The 20,530-nt window shown below is 49.3% G+C and overlaps 1 protein-coding gene across 1 annotated transcript in view; it reads right to left on the bottom strand.

The window, feature by feature from the left end:
- Positions 1-345: 345 nt before the first annotated feature.
- LOC142571992 (nose resistant to fluoxetine protein 6-like) overlaps positions 346-20,530 on the bottom strand; it is an 85,115-nt gene continuing 64,930 nt past the window's right edge. Inside the window, exons 11-14 of the mRNA XM_075680766.1 lie at positions 17,198-17,318; positions 12,535-12,721; positions 5,699-5,841; positions 346-569 (exon numbers count right to left, since the gene is read on the bottom strand). Of these exons, the coding sequence (XP_075536881.1) occupies positions 357-569; positions 5,699-5,841; positions 12,535-12,721; positions 17,198-17,318 (664 nt within the window). The 3' untranslated portion in view covers positions 346-356. The remainder of the gene's footprint in view (positions 570-5,698; positions 5,842-12,534; positions 12,722-17,197; positions 17,319-20,530) is intronic.

Here is a 20,530-nt window from a genome sequence, read left to right on the forward strand (position 1 = left end):
TTTGTCTGCAATGGCTCCATGTGCGGAAAGTTCCCTGCAGTAGCTGAAACTACAACCATTTACTTTCACGACGGCGCCACGCGCACCGTACATTCGCGTTAGAGCTCTCTACAACTCAGATATTTCACAAAACGATGACTGTAGAGATCATCGCATGCTATGCATTTCGGGAATCTGTAGCACGACCGGCCGAAAGTCAATGCATCAATGCAGCACGACCTTTGTCTGGGGAGAAGCGCTCGATGACCGTCGATTTCGATGCACCTTGACTACGTGAACACACACTGACAGCGCTCGTGTGACACGAGCGAGTAAGACAGTGAAACAGTCACAGTTGCGTTTTAAAAAGAGTTGTATTAGAGCTTGCTCTGTTGCTCGCACGTGGCGGCACAGATCGAGGTGACGCCTGCTTTCTTTTGTGCATCACTCGCGGCGGTGCGGTCGTCGTCCGAGGCTGCCCGTCGGCCGAGCAGCATCTTCTCGAGGTTCGCCACGGGCGCTTCGGCTGCCAAGTAGAGCACGTAGGCCCAGAGGTAGCTGATCGCAGACACGCCCAGGAAGTCCTTGAACTGAAAGCGATACGGCCTCGTCGATACGTGTCACAGTATACACTTCCCGCGTACACCGGCGCTAAGTGGGCAAGGCAGTCAAGGGGGCGAGGAGATGGAATACGTTGCGCTTTGCCGCAGTGCGTCGGACCCACTTTCTTTCGGCGTACGCTATTTCACCCAGTTTATTTCATTCCTGCTCTCGCGTCCTGGAGGCCGCGGATTAGGAATATATCGTAACTTCCCTTTCACGCGTCTCTCTCGTTCGGTAGATTTCTTCTCATAACGAAAGCAGCGCCACTTCGGCAAAGCGGATTACGTGTCCCATTTTTCCTGGCTCTGTTGTTTTCGTCTTAGCGTTCGCTCACTAAGCGTGGGTATATAAAGCAGGGGTGGCACGGATATAGCGCCCGCGTTAAACGTCCTCCACGGACCTGCGATAGTCATCGCCACATTACAGAGTTGCGCGGCGGAAGGGTGTTCTTTAGTTTTAATCCTCGCTAGCTGTCGGTCTTTATCGCTATATTTTTTTCTTTAATCCTGACTGAGCTTGCGAGGAAGGACCTTGGAAGCTTTGCCGGCTGTTTTCTTGCTTGAGTGGAGAAAAGCGTGTCCGGGGACGACGCAGCACCGAGTGCGGCTGTGAACAAGGCAATTAGACATATTTCGCAATCGCGCCGATGCTATCGAGACGTATAGTAATCCTTTCCGTTTGTATTTCCCTATCGGCAAATTTTTCACGCTTCTGGTTTTCTTTTTTTTTTTTTTCACTCTTGTAGTTCAAGAGAGCTCTGCAACACCTCCAGCGTTTGCAGTCTATCCGTTGTTCCTCTTAAACATTTTCACAAGATTACGTAAGGAAAATCTGGCGCTGGAATCAAACGTAGTGCATTGATTTTTCTATTTAGCGTCGATGTAACATATTGCAACCTTTTTTGCTGTTATTAAAGGCTTCTAATTCATTTGGTCCCATAATTTGCAGTGTATGAAGCAATAACGACACTCAAGCGCATCTTTGTGACTCGATAATAGTCGTCAATTGTGCAGCCACATCCAACAGACAACTTGCTGCTGGCTGCTGTTCGGCCTATAGTGCACAACTTCAGTCACATGGTATATACGCAAACGGGCATGAACAGATAACTTCGGCACTGGGTATGCGCAGCTGGGCATGTGCCACTGGGTACCTGCCGGTTCTTGACCAATCGCCCAGAATGAATGAGCCACGGTGACACAAGAGATATGAAGCCTTAAAGCGTATTTAGATACGTGTCCGTGCTTCTCTCTGCATATATACTCTCATCAACGTTCTTTCCTCGACAAGCACCCGACATCGCCTTCGTCTTCGCGCGACGCAGACATCGAACAGCCTCACAGGCGACGAGGCTATGCTCCTGCCATCCGCTGCTGCCTGGCCCACTCAAGCTTCGCGTCATTTAGACTGCAACATTGCGTTGGATATACAAGTTTATTAAATGGCTTGGACCGTGTGTTAAGCTGGGACAACCCATATCGTATGTCGCCCTATATTATGTAATGTTTTTGAGAAACCGCCGAACATACCCTCAGTAAAACTGTCTTTTGAGCATGAGGTACCGTTTTATATCTGTTATATGAAATGAAGCGCTAATACGTACACCGGTCTACAGGACATGCAGTCGCGAAAGTCACAGCAATCACAGGAAATGCGTACAGCTCTCGTTACGTGTGTATAGAAGTTACTACAAAAATTATTAGACGGTACTGGCCCCGCGACCACTAAATTATTATGGAAACGGTGAGTAGTGCATGCTTCTGTCTAATCTTCGTTCTCGAGGCTTCAGACGTTGTCGTGTTTTTATTTTTTGCCCGCTTCATATTTCGAAAATTGCAAGCTATGGGGAACCAGCGCTGGAGTTTTCACGACGCCTGCAGCGCCGCACTGGCGGCCAGACGTGCACAATGCAGCCGCTCCCGCGGACGAAAATCGCTACTGGTAGTGGCGTTGCGTGCGCTGAAAGTCGAAGGAAATCAAAAGGACGCCGACGATACTGTTGCGTATACAAGTGCCACAACTACGTCGGAATGAGGGAGGGTGTACTCTTCTGCGTCTTTCCATCTAAACCCAACGAACAAGAAGGGAGGCGGCGTTGGATCCAAGCAGTCAGGCGAGCGGAGTAAGTTCCCGTCTTGTCGCCCTGTCAAGCGGTGTCGGGCTGTTATCTAAATCGAATTTAGCGTGTGTGCTTGTTTTATTCGATAGTGATGACGGTTAGCCGTGGCAGCCAGTACTAAACAGCAGAATCTGCAGTCGGCATTTCGTCGGAAACAAAATGAGCAATAGCATGCACCATCCCGCATATGTACCAACCATTTTTCCTTCGCAATACCACCGCCAAGCTCCTTCCAATGCCACCACACCAAGCGAACGATACGAAAGGTAAATAGTTTCCATTCATTGCCAAGAATTATGTGGCAGGGAAGCTGCTTTGTAATGCGAGTTGTGTGCGCATACTGCCGGCGCACGTGCGACTAAGCCGCCTATGTGTTTTTAAAGATGCGCATGCGGATGAGGACTCGGCGCTGAGATGCATCCGGTAAATTTATGTATTTGTGCTAAATGTAGCCATGGTTGTTACGGATCAAGCAGCGGAGCACTCATACCTTTGCTTGCTCGAGTCAGCTGATGCGATAAAGCTTTCTTCTCCATTGACTGCTGTGGCGAAGTAACATCAGAATTTCTTATGTGTAGCCAGAGATGTATGGAATGTCTTCAGGCCAACTATTACTTCCTAAACCATAGCGCAGTAAGACCGGCGCCGTAGCTGCTAGATTTGCGAGGCAGGCTGCCACACAAGCATGGGAACGACACACGGCGCAACCGTTAAAGAAGCGCACGTGCTCGCCGCGACACACTGTGAAAAATATATAAAGCTTAAAAAGCTTCTTTCGTCATTTCTTCACTTGATGGCGCTAGCTTCTTTACGAAAACTGTCCAATTGAAGCGGTGCGAAAACGGAAACATACGAACTATGAAACGGCCGCGGTCGTGTCATCTGGTCGAGCGGCTGGAATATGCCGCGTTTCGTCGCCGGGGCGGCGTGCAACGCACTCTTTTCGACGCGCCGCCTATCCAGCGCTGGTTCCCTATCGTAATTTTTCAAACAGATGAAGGCACTAAGTAACTGCGCACATGCATTCCAGGGACGTCCCGAAAGTAAGTTTCGTCATCTTTTTTTTAAAGAGAACAGGGTACACCAGGTGAAAGAAACAATCGCCATAACAATCCATGTCCGTTGCTGGTTCAACGACGGAAGGAGCAAGTCGAGTACAAATCACGATGGCAGACAGACGTGTTCTGTCAACATGGTCGCCAATGGAGGTGCATGCTGGGGTGCGATCGGAGATCGTTGTTCGCCGCGTTCGTTCGGTTACCGGCGTGCGCGATTGGCCTACTCCGCGCCGACGTCGCCAGCCGCGGGGCGCGGCCACATTTTTGGTGGCGTCAAAATGGCGACACGCTCCTGTCAATCATCTTGCCACCGAGCACGTCGTCTGCTAGACGCTGAACGCGACGGGAGTTGGGAAGTTTGGAGCGATCATCGCTTGTTACAAGATCGGTTTCGCATGGCGCGTCTGTTGGATTGGATTGGATCCAGACGGAGGCTTCGGAAGCTGAATAGCACGTTCGGATCCAATCCATAGTTTATTTCGGGAGAAATGGCGCTTGCGTTGGGAACTTAGGTTGTTGCGCTGGCGTTGCTCGAGGAGGAAGGAAAGCGGGTGGTGGTGCGAAACGCGCTTGAAGAAATCGCCGAAAGCGAATTCCGGCGTCGCTTTCGTTTCTCGACACAAACGGTGCGTTGGTTGTACAGCGAAATCGGCCCCATCATCGGTGCCAGCGAGCCACTGGAATGTTGTTGCTGCCTCTTGAAAAGTGCGCCACTGTGCCCGTCGTTTCCTTTTTTTTTTTTCTTCTCGCTGTGCGCGAAACCACCTAGGAACGACGCAGAGAAACTAATAGTTATAAATTGCAGTATTCACACGTACTACTATTTGAAAACGTGTTTGAGCTTGAGAAGAAAAAAATGCATTTTTTAAAATAAATATTTCATTCGTTGGAAGACGAGAAACATTTCGTTTTGTAATATACTGTCGGCAAGCAGACGACAAACGAGGGAAGTAAACTTCCGGGGAGTTCACCGCTTGCTGATTGGTTGCTCTCTCCGCCCCGTTCTCAGAAATTTTGCATACTGCCACTTTGTGACGTTGCAACCACTGAACAGAACGCGTATCGAACAAAGATCTCCGATCGGGCCCCTGTTATCCGGTATGAATGGGCACTTGTTCCCTGTACTGAAAGCCGCACTCTCGGGACGTCACTTCCAAAACAATGCTGAGGTGGAGCAGGGTGTGCGACAATTCCTTGCATCGCAGGGCACCGAGTTTTTACCAGAGTGGTTTCTTCGAAGCGATCGCACGCTACAACAAATGTCCCAATGTCAGTGGCAACTATGGGGAAAAATAGTGCAAGGTGTATAGTTGATGATGCCATGGTGTATTTTCATTTTCAGTGAAGTTACCGTGTGAAAATAAATGACGAAACTTAGTTTCGGGACATCCCTCGTGTAATCATTGCGAATTGTTGAGTTTATCCAAGTTCACTTCGTAACGAGGTGCTCCTATTGAGGCACGCACGAATACCCTCCCTGCCGACCCCCTAAATTCAACGTTACACACAATGAGCGACCGGTTTCTCCCTTGCATGGCGTGCGCTGACTTCCGGGACAAACCCCACGTTGTGCGCGATTGCCCGGGCGGCTACGCAGCTACGCGCGGGATCGCAGTCACATATCTACTGCACGTAGACCTGCGACCCTGGGGGAATGACTGGTGACCCGCAGACATCACGAGGGCATTGCTCGAAGACGTTAAAGTTCTAGGCTTGGCTGACAACCAGACCTCCCTTCTCTCCGCGGGCAGGGAAAGCGGGTTTCGCAGTAAATAAAGGTGTTTTCTCTCTCTTTTTCTGCGATAGAAGGCGCCAGTGCTCACAAAAGTGCACTGCTCTGGTAGTCTGTAGACAGCCATGATGGAACGATAATAATAGCAAAACAAGATAAATTATGTGGTCGTTTAGCAGCCACGGCCATGTAAGTTTGTCAACGTACCTGTAGGAATTCGTGGAGCTGCATGGGCACAGTGATCACGCCCACGCGCGCCAAGTAGATGAGGTAGTGGATGAGGTAGACGGAGTAAGTCAGTCGGCTGGGCACCACGAATCCTCGCCACGACAAGAACGTGTTCACCGGGCCTGCGCAATAAGAGGCTGTTGAGGACTGCTTCCGTTAGCGAGCATCGTCTGCGAGCTCCGATTAATCGTTTGTCTACGTTGCAGAAAAGCTAGCACTTTTTTCGCCAGGGCATTATTCGTCACCATGTCCATCCCATAGCATCGTTCGCTTTTGCGTGTGATAATTCCGAACTTACTGCTATATAACCCTTTCTAGTGGTTCTTGATATATCCGCGGTCTGAGGCGTTTCTTGCACGCCGCGCGAGGTTACGCTAATCTCATCCCTAAAGCTGGATCCACGCGACGGACCAAACCAGTAGTTTGTCCTGCAGGTGCAGGGCAGAGTCCTCGACGCCATCCTCGCAGATCCCACGGGAGTGCCGGCGACGATGGAATGAGATACGCTAAGCAACAGGCACGAACCCCGGCAGGCCGGTGGACGCCAAAGACCAATTAACGCCGATGACACGCTCACGGGGAGCTGTGAGCGTGCCATCGTGTGTAAAAAAGCCCAGACGCGATACACGTAAAATGTCCGTCTATTTGGGTCCCTCCTAACCGTTTTCTAATTTGCATGAAACTGTTCAAACGCGACATGAGAAACAAAGACGTATGGATTGCTGGCTAAGATAAACGCGTGAAGAGGTATATTTCAGTGATGTATACGCAAGGTAACCTTTATTATGCAAGGTGTCCCACGTAACTTGTGCTTACATGTTAAAAATATGCAAGTGCCACGTAGGTAATGTTTTCCGTTGTTTGGGTCAAGTCAGGCTAGTTTTTTGTACTTCGTCTAATTACACAAGTAGTTATTAATTAACTAACTTCTAAAGTATTATATTTACAGCAAAACTTTCAATGATAAAATTGAAGACCGTTCTGAAAAATTCCCGATCCAGACTTCTGTTGCTCAACACACGCTACGTCAGTTTTTTTTTTTTTTCTAAGCATGAAAGAATCTCACTTAATGCGGGAGACACATGGTGCGATTTTCCGTGCGATCTGTCGTACGGCGCGTCGTGTGCGACTTGCCGCATGCGGCGATTCGGGACACATGGTACGAATGACCGAGCGGCGGGTAGCTCCGCCCAGAACCGGCACCCCCGCGTGGAAGTTCAGAATGTTGCATAACTTCGAACAGAAAGTGAAAGCAAACGTATTTGCACAGCTCTCTTGTTTGAAACAAACGATGACAATATAAACACGCCTATGCAAGCACTGTAGACGTGTTTCTGCAAGGCCGCGTTAGCAGTGTTAGATACGGGACCGTTTCCTGAGCCTACTTCGAGTTCCCCAGACCACATCGAATCGCACCACAGCTAATTAAGGAGCGCAGAAACACGGATACCACATTCCTGAGGCGCGGCACGTGCAAACAAGTTGGCAGCCCCCACTTCGTGTGCCGCCGGTGGAGCTTTTCACTGCTTGACTCTTCCCGAAAGTGAAGCGAGAGCCTGGCACTGTTGCGGGTAAAGTGGTTCCCGAAGCAAGACGGCTGTAATGCGCCGTGAAAACCTGGCTGCGTCGCCCCCATCCATATATTGTGACGGCGCATTGCAAGTCAGCAAGGCAAGACCACAGGAGGACCAAGCAGCGACTCTCTTCGCCGGGTGTGACTCCATCGCACGGGCGCCTACCATTGGCCGAAAATGACGACACCTGAGCGGGCTCTCCCATTGGCCGAACGTGACGTGTCTTCGAGACACCGAAGGGCTTAACAGACGCAGACCGGGAGCAGCAGAAGAGCATCCCTAGAGCATTCCTTGATTCTTCTCTTTCGAGCTTCTTGCCGCTGGCCGCAGCGTCCGAGTTGCTGCCGGCCCGTAATGACTTTAAGACTGTTAATTGACTCTCACTGTAAACAATGTAAATAAACCTCCCAAGTTTTCATCCCAAAGTCCTCCTCAACTCCTACAGCAGTAACGGCTCCTTTGACAGCCGCCGATGGCTAGGAGCCGGCAGGCATAGCTCGCTCGGCCATCGAATCCTACACCGGTGGCGCTTGCGACACGATCGCTTGCAGCTCGTATAACGAAGCGCCTATGTTAGTCGGCACATCATGTACACAGTTATGTCACGCTTACATTGCAGCATATTTGATTTCATTGGCGCCGACGGAAGCGAACGAGCATGCCAGGCGAGCTTGCGATGGCTGGGAGACTGTGTAGGCCTATAGCTCGCCAGCCGTCTATACGAGGCCGAGGGCCCTGGCCGATGCGTCCGCAGCTCGTAATAAAGCGCCTAAATTCATCAGCACAATCAATGGCGCAACATTTATGTTTCTCTTAAGTGAAAATACGGTTAGTTTTGTCGGTGCCGTTAGTAGCGATGAGTAAACACGCCAGTCAAGCGAGCCGCTACGATTGCTGGCGCGTCTGCGCTGACCGCGTCCGATTAGAAATCACGCCAACGATTTACTATATCGCACAACGTTTCATAATATGCACTCTTTCGAAGTCACTTTATTTTATAAGTTATTTCGTGTCAGAAACAAACTGTAGCTGATTTATGCGCCGCCGTCAGCGGCGAAAGAGGCCTTTGTTTCGACCAGGGAGAAAAAAACAAAACGGACATGATCGGAGCGGTGAGGCGCTCGCTCGCCGGCCCCGCCCCGTCGGGTCTACCACGTGGCCGTGACGTTCGTGCTACCGGCGTTGTCATTGGCTGCGGTAGCCCGACCGATGCGGCAGTCGCACGACAATATTCAGCAACTTGGTCGCATGCGCGGCGTGCGATTCGGCGCCGCGTGCGGCGGATTTGGTTGAGAACCTGTTGAGTGCGGCTGCCGATGCGAATGGTCGTACGACCGATCGCACGTAAAATCGCACCATGTGTCTCTGGCTTTAATCCCGCAAAAGGTGCCGCTCGACTAGTCGCGCGGCACCTTTTTGTTGTTTTTCGGACTTCTTTCAGGCTTGAAAAAAGCCTATGTAGCACGTATTGAGCGACATAAAGCTGGATCGGGAATTTTTCAATATAGTCTACAATTTCATCATTGACAGCGAAGCTGACTTGACAAGTTAATTGATACTTGACAAGGTAATTAACAATAATTAAGTAATGAGGTGAACTAAGAAATATAGTCTAACTTGCTCCAAGCGACGCTGAACAACATTACATTAGTTCTGTCCACCTACGTGCGTGGTGCTCGCATATGTTTAAATTTCGGCATAAGTTACGTAGTATACGCCCTGCATTATTCTTGATATTTACATTTCAAAGCATATTCAGGGCTTAGATCCAGGCTGTCGATCCAGTCGTTATTTCGGTCCGTCGTGTGAATGTGTGCCTGCAGACGCGCGATACTGCCGGCACGGGATCAGTGGGACCTCCGGTCAGTCTGTCACATAGATCCAGCTTAAGCGACCCTGCTGCAAGAGCGAATCATGTGCGCAAGACGACCGCACACCGAAAACACACGTTGATCCGTCGTATGCCTAAAATACGACAGCTGCTACGGTTATGGGTGCAAAAGTCTTGCCAGCCCTCAACGACGGGAGCGTCCCGATCCACAAAGCGATGCCAAGTGCCAAACCATCAGGCTAAGGAGCCAGGAAACATCGGTATGAAGAACTGTACGCGACGTTTTGGGTACGTAGTTCATCGAGCATGAACCCCTAGGCCATAAATGACATCGAGTAGGCACAATATGCAAACACAAAACGAATAACCCTTTAATAGGACTGCGATTTCAACATGCGCTGTTGCCACGCGCGCGATCAAAAATAATGCATTTTCCACGCGACAGCCACACACCACAAGATAGAATAAACATTACGACATGCACAATCCTTTTATGTGAGCTTGCAGTTTTTACCAGTTCGAAGGGCGAATAATAGGAGCAGCAAATACTGGACTAGGACGCAGTGACACAAAGAAAAGAGTTTCGTACTATGAGAAAGTATATTCACGTTCAAGACCAACCTGAGGTTGATTCCGTTTATTTGAGGTTTTATTCTATTATCGGTCGCGTACAAACATTATATACTCTGAAACAATACCTAATTAACGTATAGCTATTCGATGAGCACGTTTTCAAACGGGAGTAAATGTATCCAAAGCTTCACTGCGGCGCTACACTATACACGTCGCAACTGAACTAAAGGCGCATGATGGGTACCTTCAATCTCACACGTCCGTGAAAACGCCAAAGGCGTTATTCCTGGGTACGCCTTACAATCTCACGGGGTCAATGTGATGGCTACTTGGGCGGCTTTCCTTTCGGCGGCGCGGCGGGTGCCGACGCCGCACCATCGGCGGATTCCTTCTTGGCGGGCCTGGAGCTCTTGGCGGCGTCCTTGTGCCCACCTGCGGACTTGGAGCGAGCGCGGCTTTTCCCTATTTTGCTCGGGACGCGAACAGAAGTGGACTTGAGCCCCGGTTTGGCATCGCTCTGGCGCGGACTAGCGGCTCTGGCGGGCGGCGCCGCCGTCCGTGCGATCTTGGCCTGCGAGGCGCGCTTGCCGAGCACCGGAGCACCTCCGGGGCCCGGCGGCGCGGCTGCGATGTCGCTAGGCTTTTGCTTAGTGAGCGCACCACTTTGAATGACCTCGTTGTTCTCGATGACTGCCTGCACGAGACCGTTGACAGCGCGCGACACCGGCACGCCGTCCTCGAAGCGCAGCACCGTCTTCACGCTTTCATCGATGGTGGTACGCGTCTCGATGCGCTTGCCGCCCTCGTACCAGGCGGAGCACATTTCCTGCGTCGGCATGCCCGCGAAGCCCGGCGCCACGCTCATGCCGCCCGGCACGTGCGTGGCGAAGAGCACGTCGTCCGCGTGGTACAGAAATCCCGAGTGCTCGGCGGGGCCGAAGTTCTGCGGCCAGAAAGGCAGGCCGCCGGTCAGGACGGTGGTGCCGCGCGCCTTCTTGACCCTACCCGGTTGGCCGGGCCGGCCGAACAGGTCCTGGAACGGACCGCTGGCCGCGCCAAAGAACTCCCTGAACACCTCTTCCGGTTCGCGGAAAGTGAACGCGTACGCGCCGCCGCTCAAGTTGCTGCCGGGCGAGTCGGTCTGCGGCTGAGCGTTGAAGGCGCTGCTGCCGAACTGGTTGTACTGGCGCCGCTTCGTTCGGTCCGAGAGCACTTCGTACGCCTCGGAGACCGCCTTGAAGCGCGCCTCGGCCGCCTCCTTTCCTTGGGGGTTCTTGTCCGGGTGCAGTTTGAGTGCCAGCCGCCGGTAGGCGCGTCGTATTTCTTCTTGCGAGGCGTCGCGACCAACCTCGAGAACGCGGTAATAGTCTTCGCCCATGACTCGCAGCCGTTGCTGGGGGCTTGCTGTTCGCAGGGAGCAAATTTAGTCGACTTTCCGGAGAATTTCGAGGCATCTTCCCCGTCTTCTTTCTTCACTTCGCGTTCTTCTGTATAAGCCACTTGGTCTACTAGGATCCCCTGGTGATTGCACGATTTTGGATTTACACGACATCAGGGAGTGACAAACGCGTAAAAATCGCAGGTAGTGCTATTCTGGCTGAAAACATTGAAATTCCAGTATTTTTGGATTTTTGGTGGGAGAAACGTAAAGAAAACAAACACAATGTAAAATGATAGAGCATTTCGTTTCTAACATCTAGCTTCAATGCGACCACAATCATTTTCACCGTCACTTTTTTTAGTATGGCTTTATACATTGATCATTATGATTAGTGTCATCGCCATTTTTACTCAGTCATGCAAGATGTCATGTGACAGCCATTTAAATTGCTGACATGAATTAATGAGTAGCACTGCTCTGTAGCACCGAGATCATAAGCACTCTTTTGTTAAGTTTGCATTAATTGTATGCTCTTCTGCATCAAGGACTATTATATCAAACAACAAAAATTCACACAGTAAATCTAAAAGAAGAAATCTCGCCGAATAACCGAATCACACACGAAAGCATAATATTGTTATGGGGAGAAAAGTGTGATTAATTATTACATTATTCATTAATTATGGGTTTTACGTGCCAAAACCACGATCTTATCATGAGGTACGCCGTAGTGGGGCATTCCAGATTAGTTTTGACCGCCCGCGGTTCTTTACCTGCACCTAAATCTGAGTACACGGGTGTTCTTGCTTTTCGGCCCCGTCGAAATGCGGTCGCCGTGGCCATAATTTCATCCCGCGACCTCATGCTTAGCAGCGCAACACCCAAGCCACTATAAGCGACCACAGCGGGTTGAAAAGAGTGGGAACAACAATAACTGCACAAATAATACTGCAAACTAAGACAAAGACTAGGGAGAAATTTAGAGTGGGGTTCTTTGTATCTCACACAGGAAGTCGAGTATGGCCTCACCAACGTTACTGTGGCTGAAACACGGAGAGGAAGCACCAAAGGAGAAGACCACCGGAAGAGTACATTTTAGGCTAAGGTTTGGAAAGGGCTCTTCCAAAAGTCTTTTTCTATGGACCAAAAATCAGTGACACGTTAAGAATAAATGTTCTTTAGTGAGTCACCCTCATTACAGGCATGGCCCAAAGCGTTCGAGCAGAACAATCAACAGCAATGGGCGCCAGGGTCCTGCGGAAAACTGTGCATACGCGAAAGCAGTTCTACGAGCACTGTAATTGCCGTCGCGTGGACTAATTCGAGCATAATTCGATCTAAAAGCGATTTGCACTAACGCTTGCAAAAGGGCTACCATAGTCGACTTCGCGAGCAAATTCTATCTGACTATACGCGCACGCATCGCTTCATGAGTACGCGTACAGTATCGCCTTGCCTGCTTGTCCCGTGGCACACGCGTAGGTGATCCACCCGAGGGACAGCGCCCAGGCGTTCTTGTGCAGGGCCGCGTAGAGCGCCGCCACGCCCCTCGACGGCAGCTTCAGGTTGTTCCAGGGCCACGAGGCGAACACCACCACGGTAGTGCAGCACAGTGACAGCGCCCACAGCAGGCAGCGAGAACACTGCAGGATGGCGCACAACTTGGCGGGAGGCACTCGCAAGAAGCCGCCCGCACCGAACGCAGAAAGCGCAAGCTCATCGAGCTCTCTTTCATAAGCCCAAACACCATTCCACATAAAAGAAAACGAGAGCATATTCAGTGTGATTTCGGCCATCGAAAAGTAGGTTGTACAAAAAAAATCAATAGACTGTTGTTTGAGTTTAAACTTCGTGTTGTAATCAATGATGTAGTAATTGCTCTGCTGAGCTATTCGCAACTAAAAAACTTGCTCCTGCGTAAGAAACACGCTACTATGGGCCTTGCGTTAAGTTTCACGCGAATAAATGAGAGTTTTTAGGTATCAAAGTCGGCGTAGCAAAACTGATACGTTTCGCTTTGTGGGATTAAACGGGAACTAAACAGCAACTCTAAATCATTTCACACCGGCAAGGTATTCGAGTTTCATTCATCAGGAGGAAAAGGGTTGCGAATTTTGGACGAGATAGGACAGTTTCCCTTTCTTGAACTTAGCACTGCGATGTCAGCGTGACGTAACAAATTTCGAAGTATATTGTCACGTTTGGACCATTTTCGAGCAATTAGAGGAATCACACTTTCAAAAATTGCTAGGTATATATATATATATATATATATATATATATATATATATATATATATATATATATATATATATATATATATATATAGACGCCGTCAAGATGCTCGACGTCACAGCGAGAGCTGTTACGAGAACATCACAGAAGCGTCGGCAACCACCTTACGTTTTTGCATATTTTCTGGCTTATCGAGCCTCCTATCACGGTTAGAGCGACCGCTCTGGCTTTGTAAATATGTGGTTTATTAAAGCGGCTTAACGTTCCTCTTCATTGTAGCTTAAAGTTTACGCCAACGCTTTTGTACGACTGGTGCCGGCACGGCTTCCGAGTGAAATGATACGGAAGGATTAAGGAGCCTAATGGCGAACTTTAGGCTTTGCGAAAGGCCCCTCGGTGAATCTAGGCCCAGGGACCCATAACTGGTGAAGCAGTTCGCATGCTTAAGCACTGCCACCGGTCAGTCCAGTCGTTCGTCGGGAAGGACAAGGACATCGCGGGTGACGACGTTGACGCAATGCCGATTGCCGGATTGGAACCTATGATAGCACTAAAAGCATTTACATCCTCTCTCGCGCCCACCAAATATGTTGCCGAGGAAGGGGACTCGAATTTTCACGGCGATGCCGCCACTGCTGGTGAATGTTTTGTGTGTGAGCGTGTTTGCTTTTCGTGTGCAATATCTTAGTATTCCCTGTCTATAGTGACAACAAAGATTCGTCGCAGCAGTGAAGCTAACGTAAAGTCGCGGGCAAGCAAGAGTAATTGGAACTGCTCGAAAAGAGCTCTCTCGAGGGTACACATCGATATCGTCGCCACCGCCGAAGCAGCCGTGAGAGACGTGAGATTACCAAAGCAGTTCCCGTCGCTCTTGTTAGCCGACTGGAAAGTAAATTAAGACATTGTCTAAGTCCATTTGTCCATCGAAGTAAAACGGCACTCATGCCACCATGCCTCTTTTCCCCTGCACTTTTCTTTTTGTTCTAGTGGCAGGGGACTTAACCAAACTAAAAGTGACGTATGCTGCGCAAAAAGGTAACAACAAAAAACGAATTGTATTCATGAAATAATTTTTTGTAACTTCCTCACGCAATCACAGTGAACTTGAGCTGTCCTGAACAATGTCTAAAGCGCTCACGCACATTTCGGCGTCTCATGCATGTGGTTGCATGTTCAGGTAGCAGAGGTTCTTGTTCTTACTAACGGAACCAAGTCCCTCTCATTAGAATGATAGAGTTCCTTTGACCTGAGTACACGACGATAGAAATGGGTGTCTATAAGCAATTTTGTATTTACTTTATTTCTCCTCTATAGCATTGTACACGCGCACAAGGCGGTACAAGCTAAACAAGAAAGGTTAAAAGGAAGTTAATTCCAGTTATGAACAAAAAGTGAATCCAAAATAAGTCCATCGCGTAGCAATCATCGCGCCTAAAACGGAGTACTCCTCGCGCCGGTGATGACCATTTCCGACGAAAATTATAGAGTGTCCCGACTATCATGCACCAAGACTTAAAAATATGCAAATGCCACGTGGCTGGACAGAACCAAGCTAATGTTGTTTGCCGTCGCTTGGAGATACTCAGATTATACTTGATACTTGGGGATACTCAGACACCGCCTAATTACATAATTAGTCTTAATTAATTAAGCAACTTCTCGAATATTATAATTAGATTAAAAGTATCACTGAGAAAATTGCAGAGCAACATGAAAAACTCCCGATACAGCTTTCAGTTACTCGATACGTGCCGCATAAGAGCGTTGTTCCGAGCGTGAAAGAAGCCCGCGAATACACGCAAAATTGCCGCGCGACAGGCCGCTCGAGGCACTTTGCGTGTATATTGCGGGCTGCTTTTACGCTCGGAAAAAAATACTGCTCTCTAGCACGTATTCAGCAACAGAAAGCTGTATCGGGAGCTTTTCATGTTGTTCTACAATTTTCTAATTGATACTTCTCGCCTTGTTATAATATTCGGGAAGTTGTTTAATTAATTACTACTAATTATGTAATTAGGCGGAGTGCAATAAAAATAAATAATCTGAGTATCTCCAAGCGACGGCATACAACATTAGCTTGGCTCTTTCTAACCACGTGACATTTGCATATTCTTAAATCTTGGTGCATGATAGACGGGACACCCTGCATATAAGGTCGTTAACCATGCGGCACTGCGTCGCGTGCGATCAAGCCATGAGCGGTAACCGTACACTGCGCTAATTTCTCTGCCTGTACAGCGTCATCAGTCGGCTCTATTGGAGAAATGACGCAGTAAACGTGATCTAGCCTGCAAAAGTGGCGAGTCCCCGCCGAACAAACAACGGCTGTAGTAAAACGCGGGATGCAGCTTCCGGTTCAACCAACGTTGATGTGACTCGTCCCTGTCAATCGAACAAAAACGCAAGCAACGCGACGCGAAGCAACCAGTGGGTGTTCCTGTCTTGACGAGAACCACCCTCCTTCCGCTCGTCGGCTGGCTGCTTAATGTCATTCGAGCTGAGGAAGGCAGCGACACGACGCGTGTGTTGTCGCCATGTCTCCCGCACGTCGTCCCCCGCTTTCTTTGTGTCGCTCCTTCGTGTCTGTGCCTCTCGTTCCGGCCGCATCCGTCAAGAAAGCGCGACCTGAGAGCGAGGCTGTCGGCCTTTGGAATGCAACACAGAAAGATCTGTGCGCTGATGTCGTCTGCTATACGGTCACTGTCTATCGGAGACGCCTTCTGCTTTGTTAATGCATGGGAAGCGTCTAAAGGGGCGTTCTGCAGCATTACCAGAGGGAACTCTGGCGATGCGATCGTTCGGCCGCCATGGGAATGATGGTTACTACATGGATTGGTCTGATCTTCGTGCTCGTGGCTTCACACATTCTTGCGACATTATTTGCTACGCTTTAGCGTTCTAACTTTCCAAGCGCTCAGTTTTCTAAACCGAGTGCTTGAAAGTTTAGGAAAATCCATGTACTAAGCATCATTCAACTGCTAGCTGAACCGCCGTGCTTGCTGCTCTCGTAGCCACTCGCGACGGAGTCCCAATTTTCGGAGGAAATTATTGGCCTGCAAAAGAGTGCGGCCCATAGCTGTCGCAAAGCATGTGCTTGCTAAAATTGGAGCGAGCACCGTGGACGAAGGTTTCTACGCACTGCGGACGAGGTCTTAAGTGGCTTCAAAGCAGCGGCTGACAAACATCTAGCCGTCCTAAATGCCTTCACTCGCTCGCACGTACTTCAAGAAGGTCCTTCGACGCATCCTTTACGCCAAGGTATGCACATAATTAAGCATTATAGGCGCCTTAGACAACACTTTCCCTTGGGATGAAAGAAGGGGAACGCCCTTAGCCTCCAAAATTTCACCAGTTTTTTGTTTACTAATTTGCTCGTTTTTAAGATCACGTATTCACCGTAGGCTCTGAAGAAGCTACATCAGCTCTGTAATCAATGTTTAGTGCCTTCTTTTAGTTCGTTTTCCTTAAATGTCTTGCAGTGGAGAGAGAGAGATAGAAAATATTGGCTACTCCATTTCTGTTACACAGAAAAAGAAGTATTCAAAACGACAGGCCTGCTGGCTTTTGCTCAGAAATCCCATAAAACACAGCTCACGCCACAAATATGTAGCAAGATAATGAAAGAAAAGCATATTTATGCCGCTGCAGACCTGAACCGACTGGTAAACCTCAGACAAATGATCTGCTGGCTAAGTTGGTATTCCATTTTTCGGGCAAGCAGCGCGAAAAAAATAACAAGACAACAGAAGAGAAATAAAAAGGCTGAGAAGACGCAGAAGAAAAAGAAACAAAAGGATTGTGGTTCTATCTTTTTTGTGTCGTGCTATTTTATCGCATCGACTGACTCAGCCGCAGCAAACCAAAGATTGGAAAGCAGCACTTACCTTACTTGGACGCCACCGATCACTGTGCAACGTGCATAAACCACAGAAGATCCCGATGACAAAAGATCCGAAGTGAACGAAGGGCAACGAATATACCATTTCGCCCGTTTCCGTCGATTTACTGAAAAGTTGCCAAAAAAAATAAAGAAGCAAAAGAAAACAGGGTCGATAAAACTCGTTAATAGCAGAATGTTGCGTGTCAGATGTCGGAATCTTAGTTTTACGGCAAACAACATAATGTCCAACTCGATTCTATAGAACCTGGTTAACCCAAATTACCTCGTAAAGAAAATTTTTCTGAGCACCGTAAAGCTGCGGCGAGAACACATGGGCAAAATCTACCATTACATTGGACGAAAATCGCATTGGCATCCGATACATTGAACTCCGCGCAACGTCAAACGGCTCGGTTAGTTGACTCTCCCTGCGAACAAAGCCCTCTCAAACCCGTCATAAAAAACGTACTTCTTTTTTTAATATAGTGCGTGCCATGCGCGGATTTCCAGAGCCATGGCAGCGCCCTATCACGTCACATCACATCACAACAGCCCCTCAAAAAATTATTCAGCCCTTCCACTCTGTGAAGGACAAGCAGCGAAGCTGTGGTGTTTTACCTCAGTCGACGGATCTATGTATACATAGGCATTATTATTATTATTATTATTATTATTATTATTATTATTATTATTATTATTATTATTATTATTATTATTATTATTATTATTATTATTATTATTATTATTGAAGGACACAGACACCGAATACATCTTTTGACTGTATAGTGATTTATTCTTATTGATTTATGAGGTTTCTTAGAAAGACCGGAGTGCAAGCAACTGTTTTTATTTATCTGAGTATACGGGTATCCTCGCCCAGGAAAAACGGTAGGACATGAGTATGCGTGCTGTAAATAAAGCTCCTTACTGAGCAATGTGAATCGAATCGTTAGCGCACACTTCTGTTTTTATCCCGCCGTTGATTCCGATATTTCGTTAACATCACGCTCTATCTCAGACGCTGATTTAGAAGCATGCTTGCTGGCTCCGAGTGCGATGATTCGTTCGACAGATCAGCGATGTAGCTCCTTTTCATAACCGAGACACATTGCTCGGACGCTGAGCAAGTAGTGCGGTCTAAAATATGTAAGACTGCGCACTGTTGCGTTTCGCCTGCGACACGTGGTTTTGCCGGCGCGACTGCGGCGGGGCGGCAGACATTTTGGCCCGATCGTCGTCGCCGCAACGCTCATCGGCAGGTGTTTCCAGGCGCGACTGCGGCGATGCGACCGCAAAGGATCACCCTCTTATTCCAGTCATTGTGCCCGAACCAGGCGAAGCGAAAGCAGGGATCATCCTCTCATTTCAGTCATTGTGCCCGACCGGCAGCGCTACGACAGGGTGCTACGAGATCGTGCTCGACATGGTGCTACGGCAGCGCTACGACAGGGTGCTACGAGATCGTGCTCGACATGGTGCTACGGCAGCGCTTCGACAGTGTGCGTCACCATTAGCCCATTGTACATTCACGTGCTCGTCTTTTGAGGGGTTCCTTCTTGCCCTCAACTGCGAGAGTATAAAAACAGCTGCCCCCGGACGCCAAAAGGAGGGCTCCGATTTCTTCTGTTGAGTGGAGTGCTCTCCCGTCTCTCTACTTCGGTCAAACCTGACCGCCAACTCTTTGCGATGTTAAAATAAACAAGTTGTTTCGTTGTTACCAGTCGACTCATGCTTTGCCGGGACCTTCGGATGCTTCCAGTTGTACCCCAGGCCGCCAGGCCAACGCTACCCTTGGGGCTTGCGACCCAGGTACAACCACGGGCGTCAGCGCCGAGTTCCCAACAGATCGTACCAGCGGTGCGATCCAAACATCTGGTTGGCAGCGGTGAGATCGCCTCCGACTCCAAACAACTGTCTGCCAGCGGTGAGATCGCGACAACGGAGGCCAGCAGCGAAGAGATGCAGTTGACGGTATGCTGAGCAGCTCAACGACGATCCGGGAGCAGTGCAACGAGCCCTGTGTGACGACTGGTTGCCTGCAGCGGAACGACTGCGCTGGACTCTTGGCTGCGAGGTTTGGTGAGTGCGGGACTTTCTTCTTCTGAGCTTTGCCAGGCTTTTGTTAGTGTCAGAAACAGAGCTGGTAATTGTGGTTGTCGTTGCTGCCGGGTTAGTTTGCGGCAAGACAATAGTAAGCAGTAGAGAAAGCAGCATTCAGAGCAGCCATGGATTTGAAGTCGTTGCGCAAACCGAAATTGTTGGAGCTTGCAAGAGAGTTGGGTCTGGATGTCTCAGACAAACTAAGAAAACCTGAACTGCTAAAGGCTATTCTTGAGTTAGAGGCTGAGGATGACGAGCTGTCGGAATGCCTTGAGACTATTGAGGAGAGGTCAAAAAGACAGGAGCGGGAACTTAAAGAACAGAAAGAAAAAGAAGAGCGTGAACGTAAAGAACAGAAAGAGCGAGAGCAACAAGAGAAAAAAGAAGAGCGCGAACACGCTTTGGAAATGAAGCGTCTCGAGGTAGAGATGGAACGCGCTCGTAATGGAAGTCAGGCACACGGTGCAGGAGAACGAGTATTGTTCAAAATGACTGACCTGATGCGGCCGTTTAAGCTTGGAGAGGACATTGGTTTGTTCCTGGTTAACTTTGAGCGAACGTGCGAGAAGCAGGGGTTCTCTCGGGAAACGTGGCCACAGCGCTTGCTCACTTTGTTACCCGGCGAGGCGGCCGACGTAGTCGCTCGCTTGGATAGAGAGGAAGCAGAGGATTTCGACAAAGTAAAATCGAGTCTGCTAAAAAAGTACCGGCTGTCTGCGGAGGCGTTCCGTCGGAAGTTTCGGGAAAATGAGAAAGACAGAAGTGAGTCATATACAGAGTTTGCGTATAGGCTTATGTCGAACATGCAGGAGTGGCTCAAAGAAGAGAAAGCGTTTGGTGACCACGATAAAGTTCTGCAGTGTTTCGGGCTAGAACAGTTTTATAGTCGGTTACCGGAGAACGTGCGATACTGGGTCTTGGATAGGCCAGACGTTTGTACGGTGGCTAAAGCCGCTGAGCTAGCCGAGGAGTTTGTGACGCGTCGGGCTCGCGGAGCTAAGGACGGTCAAAAGGGTGAATTTGGCTCGAAGTTTGAGAGGCCAAAGTTCACACCCATGAGATTAAAGGGGGACACGCGTAGTGCGGATGCGAGCGAAAGCAGTCCGACCAAACGTAAAGAGACGGCGGCAGCCAAACGCAGAAAGCGGTTCGAGATGAGGCGAGCGCGCTTGTGTTATACGTGCCAGAAGCCGGGTCACTTTTCGGCGCAGTGTCCGGAAACAACACCAAAAGTTGT

Source organism: Dermacentor variabilis, chromosome 1 (assembly GCF_050947875.1).
Source record: "Dermacentor variabilis isolate Ectoservices chromosome 1, ASM5094787v1, whole genome shotgun sequence".
NCBI lineage: Eukaryota > Metazoa > Arthropoda > Arachnida > Ixodida > Ixodidae > Dermacentor > Dermacentor variabilis.